This window comes from Amblyraja radiata, chromosome 8, assembly GCF_010909765.2.
Source record: "Amblyraja radiata isolate CabotCenter1 chromosome 8, sAmbRad1.1.pri, whole genome shotgun sequence".
Taxonomy (NCBI): domain Eukaryota; kingdom Metazoa; phylum Chordata; class Chondrichthyes; order Rajiformes; family Rajidae; genus Amblyraja; species Amblyraja radiata.
In genome coordinates, this window is record NC_045963.1 from 24476488 (window position 1) to 24491327 (window position 14840).

General features: G+C 44.0%; 1 protein-coding gene across 1 annotated transcript in view; it reads right to left on the reverse strand.

The window, feature by feature from the left end:
* The window catches only part of rab3gap2 (RAB3 GTPase activating non-catalytic protein subunit 2), a 67301-nt gene extending 58701 nt beyond the window's left edge, over window positions 1-8600 (reverse strand). Inside the window, exons 1-3 of the mRNA XM_033025379.1 lie at window positions 8377-8600; window positions 1594-1658; window positions 377-500 (exon numbers count right to left, since the gene is read on the reverse strand). Of these exons, the coding sequence (XP_032881270.1) occupies window positions 377-500; window positions 1594-1658; window positions 8377-8473 (286 nt within the window). The 5' untranslated portion in view covers window positions 8474-8600. The remainder of the gene's footprint in view (window positions 1-376; window positions 501-1593; window positions 1659-8376) is intronic.
* Window positions 8601-14840: the final 6240 nt, after the last annotated feature.

Sequence of the window (14840 nt, forward strand, 5' to 3'; positions counted from 1 at the left end):
CACAATTTAAAAATGTATACCTTTGCAATCAATTAAGTTAAAAAATAAAAATGATGAAAATGTCCACTTTGGGCAATATCTATGCAAAGGGAAGCAGATTTAATATTTTGAACTCAACCTTACATCAAAACCAAAAAGATAAATATCCAATTAGTTTTAAGTTAGCATGGCGATAGAAAAACATTATTCAGATTTGCTTTCCAAAGATGCTGAAGAACTGAGTATTTCCAGCAGAAATGTATTATTTCCAAATTCCAGCATCTACAATTTCCTGCTTGTCAATTATAATTTTATACTCAAGCAAAATATAAACCATTAAAACTAAAGTATCTTTTTAAGTTGAAGGTGCAAAGTTCACAATAGGAATTTCACTTACGCACAAGGAATACAGCTCTCTGATCCCTGGCCATCACCATTAGATCATTGGTTGGTGACAATGATATCACACAGTCTTGTAACCATGACACAGTCGGTGCTTTACTTGAAGATTTATTTTCCTTCTGTAACACATTTTAAAACTAAACGTAAACACATGATATAACCTGGGTTTTTTTTGGGGGGGGGGGGGGAGGGTGGATTGCAAAACAGTTTCAAAATGGCTGTTCTCATTACTTTAAAAATAAACTGAAGCATCCAAATGAAAAAATAAATTGTCAGGAATTTAATTTGACTACATGAGCGACAACCTCTTAGGTAGACAGTGGTCTAAAAGTTGAATTGTTAAAGACTAGGAATGTAAATACATTTAAATCATGGTTTCAACTATGCATAGAAATTAGAACGAGCAATAATGTGGATTTAATGGATACTGTCATTAAGATTAGAAATTCAGAAAGATATTGTCAACACGTTAATATTCATAAAATTATAATAGGCTATTGGCAGAATTTTAAGTAACAATTTAAACCAAATTCATATGCATTATTGAAGAGAAGGTATTTTAAAATTATTTAATTATCTGCAATTGGCTTGGACCACTCTAAGGACATGAGGAAGGCACCTTACTGGTTAAGTGCTTACCTCTTACAATAGATTTATATTTTAAATAAAGGATTGAGGTAAAAAGAGTTTGGAGCGTTGCAACTACTAAATGAAACATGCAATAAAAGATTATGTGATGTACTTAAAAGTGAACCAATTCTTCAAATTATTTGGCCATTGATTAACTGAAGGGCCGGCAACTTGCACACCGTGGATTCTGATGAGGTGAAGAATACAAGATGTGATAGAGCATCCACACAACCCAGTCCATAGTGAATAAAATTACTTAGGTAGCAGAAAGTAGCATAGCCAGGGAAAATAAAGAAATTGTAAAAAAAGTAAAACGACAAAAAAAAAACACAGAAAGCACAACTTCTATTCAGTAGGAAAATTGTGTTTGATTATTACTCTGTATTATGAGTAAACTGACTGTACAACCCACAACATTGATGAACCCAGATCATTATCAGACTTGATAAGTAACTAACTCACAGATTATCATTAATAACCACCCAATAATTAATGAGGATAAGATTCTTTACCAAAGCAACATTCAAACCCAGGCTTAATATAATGAATTAATTAAATACACAACTGATGACCAGGTCTTACAATTTCTTTTAATTCACCGTCTTCCCATGTTCCCCAGTCTTCATCCTCCCAGCTGTGCTCTTTATCTAGACAAGAAAACAAATGTAATAATTATGTCCACATCTCAGGTGCAACTTTAACAAGAAATATACGGGTTTAATACTACACATTTCAAACAATGCATTGTTATGTTTTAATAATTAAGGAACATTTACATTTCAATAGCAACAATTTAATAAAACTTGGTATTGCAAGTTTTAAGCCTAAATTTACACTCAAAGTCACTGCAACCAATCTTATCAAATTGTATCTGATAACTAAATAAATTGAGGGCACCTACATTTGTAACATAGAAACATAGAAAATAGGTGCAGGAGTAGGCCATTCGGCCCTTCGAGCCTGCACCGCCATTCAATATGATCATGGCTGATCATCCAACTCAGTATCCTGTACCTGCCTTCTCTCCATACCCCCTGATCCCTTTAGCCACAAGGGCCACATCTAACTCCCTCTTAAATATAGCCAATGAACTGGCCTCATGAATGTTATATTAATAGTTAAAATATGTGCAAGACCATTAAATAAATCAAGTGAGCAAGTTATTCTTCAAAGATGGGAAGTACAAAGGCTTTACAAGATTGAGGCACAAAAAATTGCAGGTGCTGAAATCTTATCAAAACAAGAGTGCTGGAGGAACGTAGGTGGTCAGGCAGCAACTGTGGAAGGAAATGGACAAGTACATTTTCAGGTTGGGCCCTTCTTTAGACGATTCTGATTCAGGAAGCCTTGACCAGCCCGAAGGAGATGCTCAACCAGTCTCAGGAACTATCTTTTGCACACTGAAAGCCAGACAATATCCACGCTCACACGGATGAATGCAAGTCACAGGCACCTTTTTTGCATGTTTGTTTGTCAAGGGTGAGGTACCGGAACACTGTCGGATAACTTTGTTTTCCTTTCTACAAAAAGGCGAGAGGGGTAAGTCTGGAAACCCGAACCATACATCAGTTGTTGGAGAAAATTCTCAGGGACAGGATTCTTGTTCACTTTGAAAGACAGATTGATTAGGCGTCAGTGTTCACCCTGTACACTAGCACTATCCTACACACTAGAGACAATTTACAGAACCCAATTAACCTACAAACCTGTATGTCTGTGGAGTGTGGGAGAAAACCCACGCAATAACAAGGAGAACATACAATCTCAGTACAGACAGCACCTGTAGTCAGGATTGAGTCCAGGTCTCTACCACTGCAGCACATTGGCCTTCATTATTCAGGGAATTAAGCGTAGAAGTTAAGGCCCTTAGACATAGACCATTAGACATAGAACTAGGCCTTTCAGCCCATTGGGACTACTCCACCATTCAATCATGGCTGATCTATCTCTCTCAATCCCATTCTCCTGCCTTCTCCAGTGTTGGCAAGTCGGGCCGAAGGGCCTGTTTCCACAATGTATCACTTTTTGACTATCTCCATTTGGTCACCCTGCTGTAGGAAAGATGCTATTAAGCTGGAAAAGGTGCGGAGAATCAGCTGTTGGTAGGACTCAAAGGCATGTCCTATTGCAAGATGTCGAGCAGGCTATAATTCATTCTTTGGAGTACAGGAAAAGCGCGCTTTTGTAAAGGTATCGAAAATCATGAAGGGAATGATTAGGTGAATTCAGTCTTTTACACAGGCTAGGAAAATTGAGAACAAGGAGGCATAGGATTAAGATGAGAAGGGAATAATTTAATAGGACTCAGAGCAACTTGTACCTCTCAGAGGATGGTGGGAAAATAGAAGAGCTGCCCGAGGAAGTAGTTGAGGCAGGTACAATAACAAAATTTAAAAGATATTTGGACAGATGTGTGCATAGGAAAGATATATAGGGATATGCATAGAACACAGGTAAACAGGACCAGCTTTGGTGAGGCATCTTGATCAGCATAAAAGGCTTGCATAATGAGGCAGAGGATGTTCTGCTGTCAAAATACCAATACCGGGACTGTTGCTTCCTCAGACACTAAATTATTTAAAAAAAATTAAGATACTGCCAACCAAATATATGAGAAGACGAAAAAGATATTTATTGGGTTAACTGAAATAAAGAATGCAAAGAGTCTCCTGTGAACTATAAATCAAAATTGCTCTTAATAACACAAATTGTTTAGGATTCTATGAAATGAATATTAAAAACACGTACAAAGAAGCATTGTTCACTTTCAAAATAACCAAGCTCCAGCTGATCTCTAGCCTAATGCGATTATACATGTGTAATGGACCAGAAGGAAATAATTTTAAGGGAACTTGTGGTGGAATACAACTGTTGATTGCAAAAGAAAACACCAATAACTTAAACTGTCAAGAAAATGACAAATGCAGCATTTCTCCCTTGGGCATCAGTCTTTGTAAACCACAAGTCAAACTTACATTTATAAATTGAAGGCATTAGAAACTCAACAACTGAAGAGTTCCTAAATAAATAACATCCTCATAACCTCAAGGGCAGCACGGTGATGCAGCGTAGAGTTGCTGCCTTATAGTACCAGAGAACCAGGTTCGATTTTGACTACGGGTGCTGTTTGTACGGAGTTTGTATGTTCTCCCCGTTACCTGCTTAGGTTTTCTCCGGGAGCTCGGGTTTCCTCCCACACGCCAAAGAAGTACGGGTTTGTAGGCTAATTGGCTTGGTAATATTGTAAATTGTCCCTAGTGTATGCAGGATAGTGTTAGTGTGTGGGAATCGCTGGTGAGCGGGGATTCGTTGGACCAAAGGGCCTTTTCCCACCCTGTATCTAAGCTAAACTAAACATAGAATAAGCTTGAAAACCTGGCAGAGAATTTAAGCAAGCTTCAGTGAAAAAAAGCTCTGTATACATCCAGAGGACCAAAACTGACATCAACGTCTTAAGAGTTCTGAAAGAAGTGGATGCACGGTCTTTGCATTAATCATACAACATTCCTAAGAATCTAGATTTATCCTAATGGACTAGAGGATAGCAAATGTAACAACACTTTTCAAGAAAGGAGAGAAAATTGAGAAGTACAGACCAGTTCGCCTGACACCGGTTGCTGAGCCTGGAATCCATTATCAAGAACATAGTTACTAATCACAACAGGGTTAGGCCAAATTAATATGATTTCATGCCAGATAGGTCATGCATGGGAAATATAACTTATCTTTGTTTAGAAGATGAACAAGCAAATCAGGTAAGTAGGAAAACATGTAGTTATGGCACTCAATGAGCAATGAGCACACATTACAGCAATTACATATGATTTCACGTAATTAGGTTAACGTAAGAACATATGGAGGAATTGCTAAACAGCAAAAAGTACAAACATGCGAGTCAATTATAGACAAGGGACTGCAGATGCTGGAATATTGAGCACATATATGAGAGTCTTTTCTTGGTGAAGTCCATGATATAGATCGGGGCCTCAACTTTTCAGCATGAGGGTCACATTATATATTTGGCACATTTCTGCCGGCCGTACTCACACAGTCACGCATAAACTCATGCACACACTCACGCACACACCCACATTCACGCACCCACATTCACACACATACCCACCCACACTCACCCACCTACTCACTCACTGGGGCCACTGCCGCCAATCTTCAGTCTCCCCGGAGCCATCGACGGTAACCTGTCAGCAACTGCACACAAACCCTCAACTTGATAGCCTACGGCAAACTGACGTGCAAGTTCCCGCGCTACCACAGAACCCACTAACTAGCCTGCCGCACGGAACGCGGGTTGGATAAAATCTCTTGGCGGGCCGCATGTGGAGTTTGGAGACCCCGGATATAGATCATAAGCCAAGGGACAATTGAGAAGTGACTCAAAACACAAAGTGCTAGAGGAATTCAGCTGGTCAGGCAGCATCTAGAGGGAATGCACAGACGACTTTTCAGGTTGGGACTTTTTTTTTTCCAATCTGAAGGGCCCCAACCCGATTACAATCTATATCAATGACATCAGGAAAAGACTCAAATACTGAAAAATTGTGCATAATGCTTAACTACAGAGGCAATAGAATTAACGTGTATATACAAGAAGTAATTTGAAAAGTAAATACAAGTAAATTTTTACATGGGAACCGAAGCACCAAATGTAATGACTGCACAGAGTTTAGGTGTTATCAACAATTTATTTTAATCTCCATTCAAGGAAAGAAATATAGGCTTAGTAGACAGTGCAGCATGTCTTTACTTAATATCTCAAAAAGTTGCATCATTTTGAGATATTAAGACTGGCTCTTGATCACTGGAATTTAGAAAAGGGTGACCGTATTACCACGTACGAGTTGCTTAGAAGGTTACATGCAGGTTGTTTCTCTGGCCGGTGAGTCAAAACCTTTGGGGGCATAATCACAAGATTCCAACGTTCACAGCGCACATAGCAACAAAAATAATTCTATTCACCTTTGTCCAAAATAGTCAACCTGTCATGGGATTCAGCCCCATTAGGAGCATACTTTTATTCTGTTTGGATAAGTAATTGACTGTGGAAGACTGAGAAAGGATTGAATTTCTTAGCATTTTAATTCTTTGGAAGAGCTGCAGGTGCCAAATTGTTGAGTTGGAAGAAAACAGAAAATTAATCAGAATCCAGCAAGAAACTGGAGGTGGTAGTGAATAAGTTCTAACTAGCAGGAGCAGCCTCGAGGATCTATTGGGCCTTCTGTTTCAATCACATATCCTGCTCTCTTAAAGCATGCCTTAGATTTAATATTTGAAGCATCTTACACTAAAGACAATATTTGACTAACTTACACAAGAATCTAACTAAATATAGGGACCATTGACATATTTTAGATATTTCCCCAAAAGCAAATTTGACAAAATGTTGCCAATGTAATGTAATTACTTATAGTTGTAAATGCAATTTCAATTTTAGCTAATTTCATCCTAGAATTAAATTGCCCTCATTTAAAACATCTAACATTTTGTGTGCAAACACCCAATATTTTTCTTCAAAACAATTCTTCATTTGGGAATCTTAACATCCAGCACCATCTAATCATGTAATTTCAAGGTTATCTACGATATAGTAAACAAGCATAGCACATTGATAAATTTCTATTCAGGTTGTTTGGACAGGCACAATTCTCCACCTGCAGCCGTTCAGTCTACTGACTCATCTTGCACCCCATCTGCTGCAACAGTGAGCTCCACAGGCCAGTTACACTGGACCATCTTGTTGGCAGATTGCCTCCACCACATGTAATCCAAGACCTGTATTTTTAGTGTCACAACCAGGACCATAGCCTCTTGCATCCTATCTCAAACATTCTGCTCACTAGCCTTTGTCAGACCTCCCCTTGATGCTCAATGTCATGTGAGGGCATCACCATCCTGGGCTCTCGTCAATTGAGGAACCTGCCATTCTTGTGAGTAGCCAAAGCCCACTAGAGGAAGCTAAAGTAAACTAAGTAGGCAATACAAGCTTTGGCATTTAATATACGTTCATTGTCAAGGAAATACCCCAGACGTAAACACATTAATAATAACAAGAGCAACTACTTGTGGACCTCAACATCATCAAACTGTAAAAGTAATCCAAGTCAGCACAAGGCTCAAGAGGTTTCAAAATTACCACGAAATCCATGGTTACATCACTAGACGCTTATAGACATAAAAACATAGAAAATAGGTGCAGGAGTAGGCCATTCGGCCCTTCGAGCCTGCACCGCCATTCAATATGATCATGGCTGATCATCCAACTCAGTATCCTGTACCTGCCTTCTCTCCATACCCCCTAATCCCTTTAGCCACAAGGGCCACATCTAACTCCCTCTTAAATATAGCCAATGAACTGGCCTCAACTACCTTCTGTGGCAGAGAATTCCAGAGATTCACCACTCTCTGTGTGAAAAACGTTTCTCTCATTTCGGTCCTAAAAGATTTCCCCCTTATCCTTAAACTGTGACCCCTTGTTCTGGACTTCCCTAACATCGGGAACAATCTTCCTGCATCTAGCCTGCCCAACCCCTTAAGAATTTTGTAAGTTTCTATAAGATCCCCCCTCAATCTTCTAAATTCTAGCGAGTACAAGCCAAGTCTATCCAGTCTTTCTTCATATGAAAGTCCTGACATCCCAGGAATCAGTCTGGTGAACCTTCTCTGTACTCCCTCTATGGCAAGAATGTCTTTCCTCAGATTAGGAGACCAAAACTGTACGCAATACTCCAGGTGTGGTCTCACTAAGACCCTGTACAACTGCAGTAGAACCTCCCTGCTCCTATACTCAAAGGATATTTTAGGATGTTTTGAGCTATGGAGCTATGGCGTGGACCACCAACTTTCCTACTGGGGAAACTGGCCATTTAAAAAAAAATCACACAAGTTTTGCAGACAACGAACTGCTGCAGACTGTAATGTGAATAGTCTACTCGTTATGTGTTTTGAAGCCTTTGCATAACTGGCTTTGGGAAACGTCTCGTCTGACAGCCGGCACCTGCGATGGTACAAACGCTCAGCACTTTGTAGAAGGGTCTCGATCCTGAAAGATCACCCATTGCTTCTCTCCAGAGATGCTGCCTGTCCCGTTGAGTTACTCCAGCTTTTTGTGCCTATCTTCGGTTTAAACCAGCATCTGCAGATCCTTCCTACACACTGGAGCTGCAGCTCCTGACAGCGATGCCAATCCACAACCTGCTACCTCAGGGGCGACTGCGTTACCCGGGGGAAGCCTCAGCCGAGAGCCCGGGGAAACTTTCTCTCCCTTCCCTTCTGGACAACCCCTCGCTCCCATCCCGGGCCCAGGCCCATCTCCGGCTCCCAGTCACCGTACGCGAGGCCGCCACCTACCTCCACCCTTCGCTTCCCCCTTCGGATGCGGGAAGAGGAATTCGTGGATGGGCTTGAGGTCGTGGAAGTAGCAGAAATGCAGGAGGCTGCAGGCCATGGCGGTGCTGGCGGTGACCACAGGCGCCTCTGACTCCGGGTTGTTGTTGTTGCGGCCGCGGCGGCAGCGGCTTCGACGCCTCACCACGCATGCGCTGCCCACACAACAGGCCTGACAGCTGCCGTCGACGACTGCGCATGCGCCGGAGTCTTAAAGGCGCGGCGCCCTCTGTTTAAAAAGTGACCCCAGCTACCCCCGAATTAAAGGGATCGTCTCATCTTGGACATGGACGCACTCGTCACTGCAAATGCGAGCTCGGGTCTAGGGAGCATGTTGGGAGGAAGAAACAAAATGCTGGAGTAACACAGTGGGACAGGCAGCAACTCTGGAGAGAAGGGATGGGTGACATTTCGGGTCGAGACCCTTCTTCAGACAGGATTCTATCTAGAGAGATTTAAGATAAACCTCAGCGGCAACTTTTTTCCCATCAGACGGTAGAGTAGCAATGTTACAAAATTTTGAGATTTTAAAAATCAAGTCTGTAATTTATCCCATCAGATAAAGCATAAAAATAAGTTTAATTTGACATCTAATTCACTTTCATATCTCAAGTATTTAAAAAGTTATGGCCATTTTCATACTCGGAAATGAGCATCTTGTTCCCTATTGATTTTCTATGGACATAACAAAAAAGTTGTGATCGTGAACAGTCAAAAGCCCATAACTTTCTTAAAAATTAAGAGAACTGAATGAAATTTTCAGTTATCATAGATTGAAGCATTCTGAAACAAATATAAAATAATCTTACTTGGATGACCTGAAATTAAAGCATATAATTAGTTAGTTACCTAATTGTAGCTAATTTCAGACTTCAATTACTAGATCTAAACATCTATCCATTTCTTAATAAATGATTAACATTTTTAAATAGCCTAAATGTCCAAATAATATTCACAAATAATTCACAATAAAACATGATTTTTAAATCTCATTTACATTAATTTATAGGCCAAATGGAAGGAATTCAGTGTTCAATTGCTGTAAATAAATGTCCATTTAAATCAGCTTTCCAGTGGGTCCCTGTGGAACGCGCTGGTTTAGAACGTTCACATTGCGGTAGATTTGTGCCTCAAATGCCGAGAAAAATACTGCGCGATATAATGGGCCCAAATTGAGCTACTCGCAATATTAAATTTTGTATAAAAGGATCTTTAGAAGCCCTTTTGAATGTAAAAATATACAACCTACCTTCTGCTATTTTCTTTATGAGACCCTGCGGTTGCTGGCGGTCGCGGGTTTAGAGATTGATTTTTAAACTACTATAACTAATATTCAAGGCCTTTAAACCTAATAATAGCTTTTGCGACGGGGTCTTCCAGCGATTTTTCGTTAATAATTAACTAGGCTGAACATCTTCGATTTGAACAGCCTAGAGAAAATCGCGTTTTAAACCCGCCCCCTCTAAACGGCGCCAAAATCGCGCACACCCTCAGCGGCAGATTTTCAAAGACGCTTCAGGTAGGCTTTGCAACATACCTAGGTAGAGCATATCTAGAATGAGTTGCCAGAGGAAGCTATAGAAGGGGATATAATTACAACTTCCAAAATACATTTGGGCAGATATATAGATAGGAACTCTTTAGAGGGCAATGGGCCAAATGCAGGCAAAGGGGACTAGTCCAGTAAGGCATCTCAGTTGGCATGGACAAGGTGGGCTAAAGCAAAGATACTAGAGGAGCTCCTCTAGTATCTTTGGGCTAAAGGGCGTATTTCTGTGCTGCACAGATCTACGACTGTTAGACTCCACAAGGTGTCAGCAGATCCCATTCTTACTGGGTTACCCAACACTGCCTCACCCCTCAGCCCCCTCACATATCTGTGTTGGATCCAAGACCTCTATTGATTTTAACGGTGATTCCAGCATGTGGCTTCAGTTAAAGATTAACTTTAGTTTAATGTTCTTAATTAATTAGGATTTTCTGCTTCCAATAACTATTCTAATGGAATCACCAAATACTTCAAAAAGAAAGTGGCAAAGTTAAAAAGTAAAAGGGACATGGATTTTTTTTCCGGATTGTGCCATTGTAATTAATTTGTAGTTTAAATGATTGGAGCACAATTAAAGCAACTTTCAATTAAGCTACAGCTGGTTGAAACAAAACAACTGCAAATGCTGGAACTTTAAAACAAAAAATTACAATGTCCGAACCATTCTATAGATCAGATAGCATTAGTGGAGGGACTAAAGAGACAATATTTCAGATCAACAATTCTTCATTGGAAGTGCATAAATGAGAAAACCAGCAAGTTTTAATTTGCACAGGGGAGACTATGTTGAGCACCTGAGAGCTTTGTTGAGACCTGCTGAGCACTTAAAGGCATACAGCATGGAAATAGGCCCGTCAGTGCAGCTTGCACATGACGACCAAGGTGCCCTCACCTACACTAGTCCTGCCTGACCACGTTTGACCCATAATCTCTCTAAACCTCTCCTATCCATGTACCTATCAAAATGTCTTTTAAATGTTGTTCTAGTTTCTGCCTCAACTGCCTCCCCCAGCAGTTCATTCCATATACCCATCACCCTCTGTGCCCCTCAGATTATTTTTAAATCTTTCCCCTCTTTCCTTTCACCTATGTCCTTTTTTCTTCTTCAAATTACAGCTGTGCATCAATTTTCTTTACAGTTATTGCAATTTAAGCATTCTTTATACATAAGCCCCCAACTTACAATAATGTGGAAATTGAGGATTTCACACCACTAATAGGCTGATTTTTGGACACCCATCTCCATCTTAGTTGCTCCTGAAGCTTGACATCCACCCTCCCAATCCAAGACCCCAGATTCACTTGCTGTACTAAACTAATCACATCGAACATGTGCTGGAGTAAATCAATGACTGCTGTCGAACCGCTTCAGTTCCTGCTTGTAAGCAGGGAGCAGAGGCACAGCCTGGTGGTCAGATTTGCCAAAGGATGGAGCAGTAGGTGACTTTGATGGTTGTGTTGCAGTGATTGAGGGTGTTTTTAATTATATTCTCAATTGAAACTAGAAAATGGAAAAATAGTAATAGAAATGTTACTTTGAAGCGAGATCAGGCAGGTTGAGTAAAGTAAATTTTATTCACCGAAAAAACTGAACTAAAACTCATGAAAACGCGTGCCTGACTTAGCTAACAAACACAGCTCCTGTCACTGGGAGGAGCGCTGAACAACTGGCTAAAAGCCCGTGAATGAACCCCCGCGGTCATGTGACCATGCCGACTATTGACGAGGGTTCTGACTTCCCCACCCCACCACTAGATGCCGCTACAGGATCCCCCCCCCCCCCCCCACACCAGAACCAGAGGAAAGGAAACGAGCGGAAGTCCAAACCAGGTGGTCAGACCGAATAGGGACAGGGGGATCTGGCATAACAGGTGCAACAGGCACAACAAGCTGAACAGTCACACCAGGCGGAACAAGCACAACAGGTGAAAGCGGCGAAAGCGAGCTGGCCAGCGGACGACCTCTACGCCGAGGTCGGGCCACCACCACCGGGCTGTCGACATCCAGATGGGTCGGCTTGAGGCGGGCCACCGAAACTATCTCCTCACGAACCCCGGCATCCAAAACAATAGTCGCAATGCCAGGCCGCAGCACCAGAAAAAACACCCTCATAAGTTCGCTGCAGCGGAGTCCGGTGCGCGTCTCTGCAGATGAAAACAAAAAGGCAGTCCAGGCGGAATGTAAGAAGGTGCAAAACCGTGGCGAGAGGTCGGAACAGGAGCCAGTTCACCCACTTTCTCCCGGAGGTGCGCCAGCACATACAAAGTGGGTTCCTGCAGCCCCCGAGCTGCACAAAGGAAATCACCATGCACCCGCAGCGGGGAGCCGTGCACCAGTTCCGCAGAAGACGTGTCCAAATCCGCTTTAGGGGCCGTGCAGATCCCCAGCAAGACCCATGGCAGCTTGTCCACCCAATCCGGGCCCGTGAGCCGCGCCTTCAACGACGACTTCAGATGGCGGTGAAACCACTCAACCAAACCGTTAGCCTAAGGATGGTACGCAGTCGTGTGATGCAGCTGAGCACCGTACAGCTGAGCCATGGCCGTCCACAGGGCAGAGGTGAATTGAGCACCACAGTCGGTAGAGATGTCAGCAGGAACACCTTCGTGAAAGCAAAAATTATGGGCTTGCGATCGGTAAACGCCATGAAGGGCCTGCCCTCCAGGAAATACCGGAAATGCCGGACTGTCAAATAAAGAGCCTGGAGCTCACGAGCGAACGCACTGTAGTTCCGGTGGGCGCAGGTGCTGGCTGTAAAAAGGCAAGCGGCTGCCAGCGACCATCGATAAACTGCTCGAGGACCTCCCCCCCCCAACGGCAGTATCTGAAGCGTCAACAGTGAGGACAGTTGGGGCAGCAGCTCGCGGGTGCATGAGCATGGTAGTGTGGGCCAGCGCCTCCTTGGCACCGTCGAAACCAGCCGCAGTCTTGGTGTCCCACACTAGGTCTCGCGGCTTGACCCGCGCCGCCGCTGGCACAAAACGATGGTAAAAGTTTATCAACCCCACGCACTCCTGTAGCCCTTTAACGGTGAGCGGCCGAGGAAACTGCCGAATCGCCTCCACCTTGCCGGGGAGAGGCGTAGCGCCCTGCGGGGTAGCGTGGTGTCCATGGAAAGAAATGGAGCTGAGACCAAACTGGCACTTGGCGGCGTTAATAACAAGCCCGTGGTGCCGGAGCCTGTGGAACAGCACCCGGAGGAGCGCACGGTGTTCCTGGCGGGAGCGGCTGGCAACCAGAATTTCGTCCAGGTAAACGAAACCAAAGTCCAATCCCCAGCTAACCATGTCCATTAGCCGCTGAAAAGCCTGCACGGCGTTCTTAAGGCCGAACGGCATCCGCAGCCACTCAAACAGGCCAAGCGGGGTGATGATGGCGGTCTTGGGCACATCATCGGGGTGGACGGGAATCTGGTGGTATCCGCGCACCAGATCCACCTTGGAGAAAATGGTAGCCCCATCCACATGGTCCGTGAAGTCCAGGATGTGCGGGACTGGGTAGTGGTAAGTGGTCGTGACAGTGTTAAGGTGGTGGTAGCCCCCACACGTACTCCACCCGCCGGACAACTTGGGAACCATATGGAGTGGGAAAGCCAATGGGCTGTCGGAGCGCCGCACAATCCCCATGTCTTCCATCCACTTAAACTCTTCCTTAGCCAAATGCAGCTTGTTGGGCGGGAACTGGCGTGCCCGTGCGTGAAGCGGACGGCCGGCGGTAAGGATTGGATGGACAATCCCATGCTTAGCAGCGGCCGAGTGAAACTGAGAGGTCAGGATCTCCGGGAACTCGGCCAGGAGTGGGGCGTATGACCCACCTGCATCTGACACCGATCCGAGATGCAGGCTGAAGGAAACCGCAGGCCGCTGTGACGCAGGCTGGGGAGACTCTGAAGGAACGAGGCGCTGGACCCGGACGTCAACCAGGAGGGAAAAGGCCGTGAAAAATCGGCACCCAGCAGCGGCTGGGAGACGTCCGCGATCGTGAACGGCCACGAGTAACGGCAAGAGTCCAAAACGAGGGAAACGGTGCAAGTACCGTACGTGCAAATGGGGCTGCCATTGGTGGCGGTCAGGGCGGGGCCACTGTTACCAGCACGAGTGTCAACCCCAGTCGGAGGTAAGATGCCCCGGTGTCCATGAGAAATCGGCCGGAATGGAGAGTTGATTCTTCTGGACGACCACGATAGCCTCTACTGGTGATCGGCCGAGGTATTTCCCGGATACGAGCAGGGGGAGCAGCATCGGTGGGCCAACGCATCCCAGTGTTGGTGGTAATAACACCACTGGTGCTTACTGCGATCCACGGTGGTCGGCTGCGGTGCGGCCCTGTCGGCTGAGGGCGGGACGGACCGTCGAGGCTGCTGCGGAGGTGCGGACACCTGACTGACTGAACCGCCGTCCTACTGCTTGGCAAGCCACAGCTCGTCCGTCCGTTCAGCGAGCTGCAGGGGATCCGCGAAATTGGACCCAGCGAGGACCTGGGTCCAAGCGAGACCAGGTTGAGTAAAGTAATTTTTATTCATAGAAAAAACGTAACTAAAACATGTGAACCTCATTGACATGACCAGTTCACTTTTAAACATCCATTGTGTGAGTTCTCTTCATCTTTCTCTCCACTTCTGACATAGGTCTACCATAACGTTTTCACCATTTGTTTCTGTGCTCAGGCAATCAATCTACCTTTAAATCAGCTGGAGTAGATTTATAAGCAAAGTGTGATCCAAGACTACCTGCTATTATTATTTGCCTGTTGGCTATAGCATGTGACAACATTTTTTTAGAACGATCATTTGGTAATTCTTGACCAAAATTCTGTCCATCTCAGCAAACTTTAAATTTGTCAACCCCACTCCCAAAACAGGTTCGGAAAAGCTGATGAC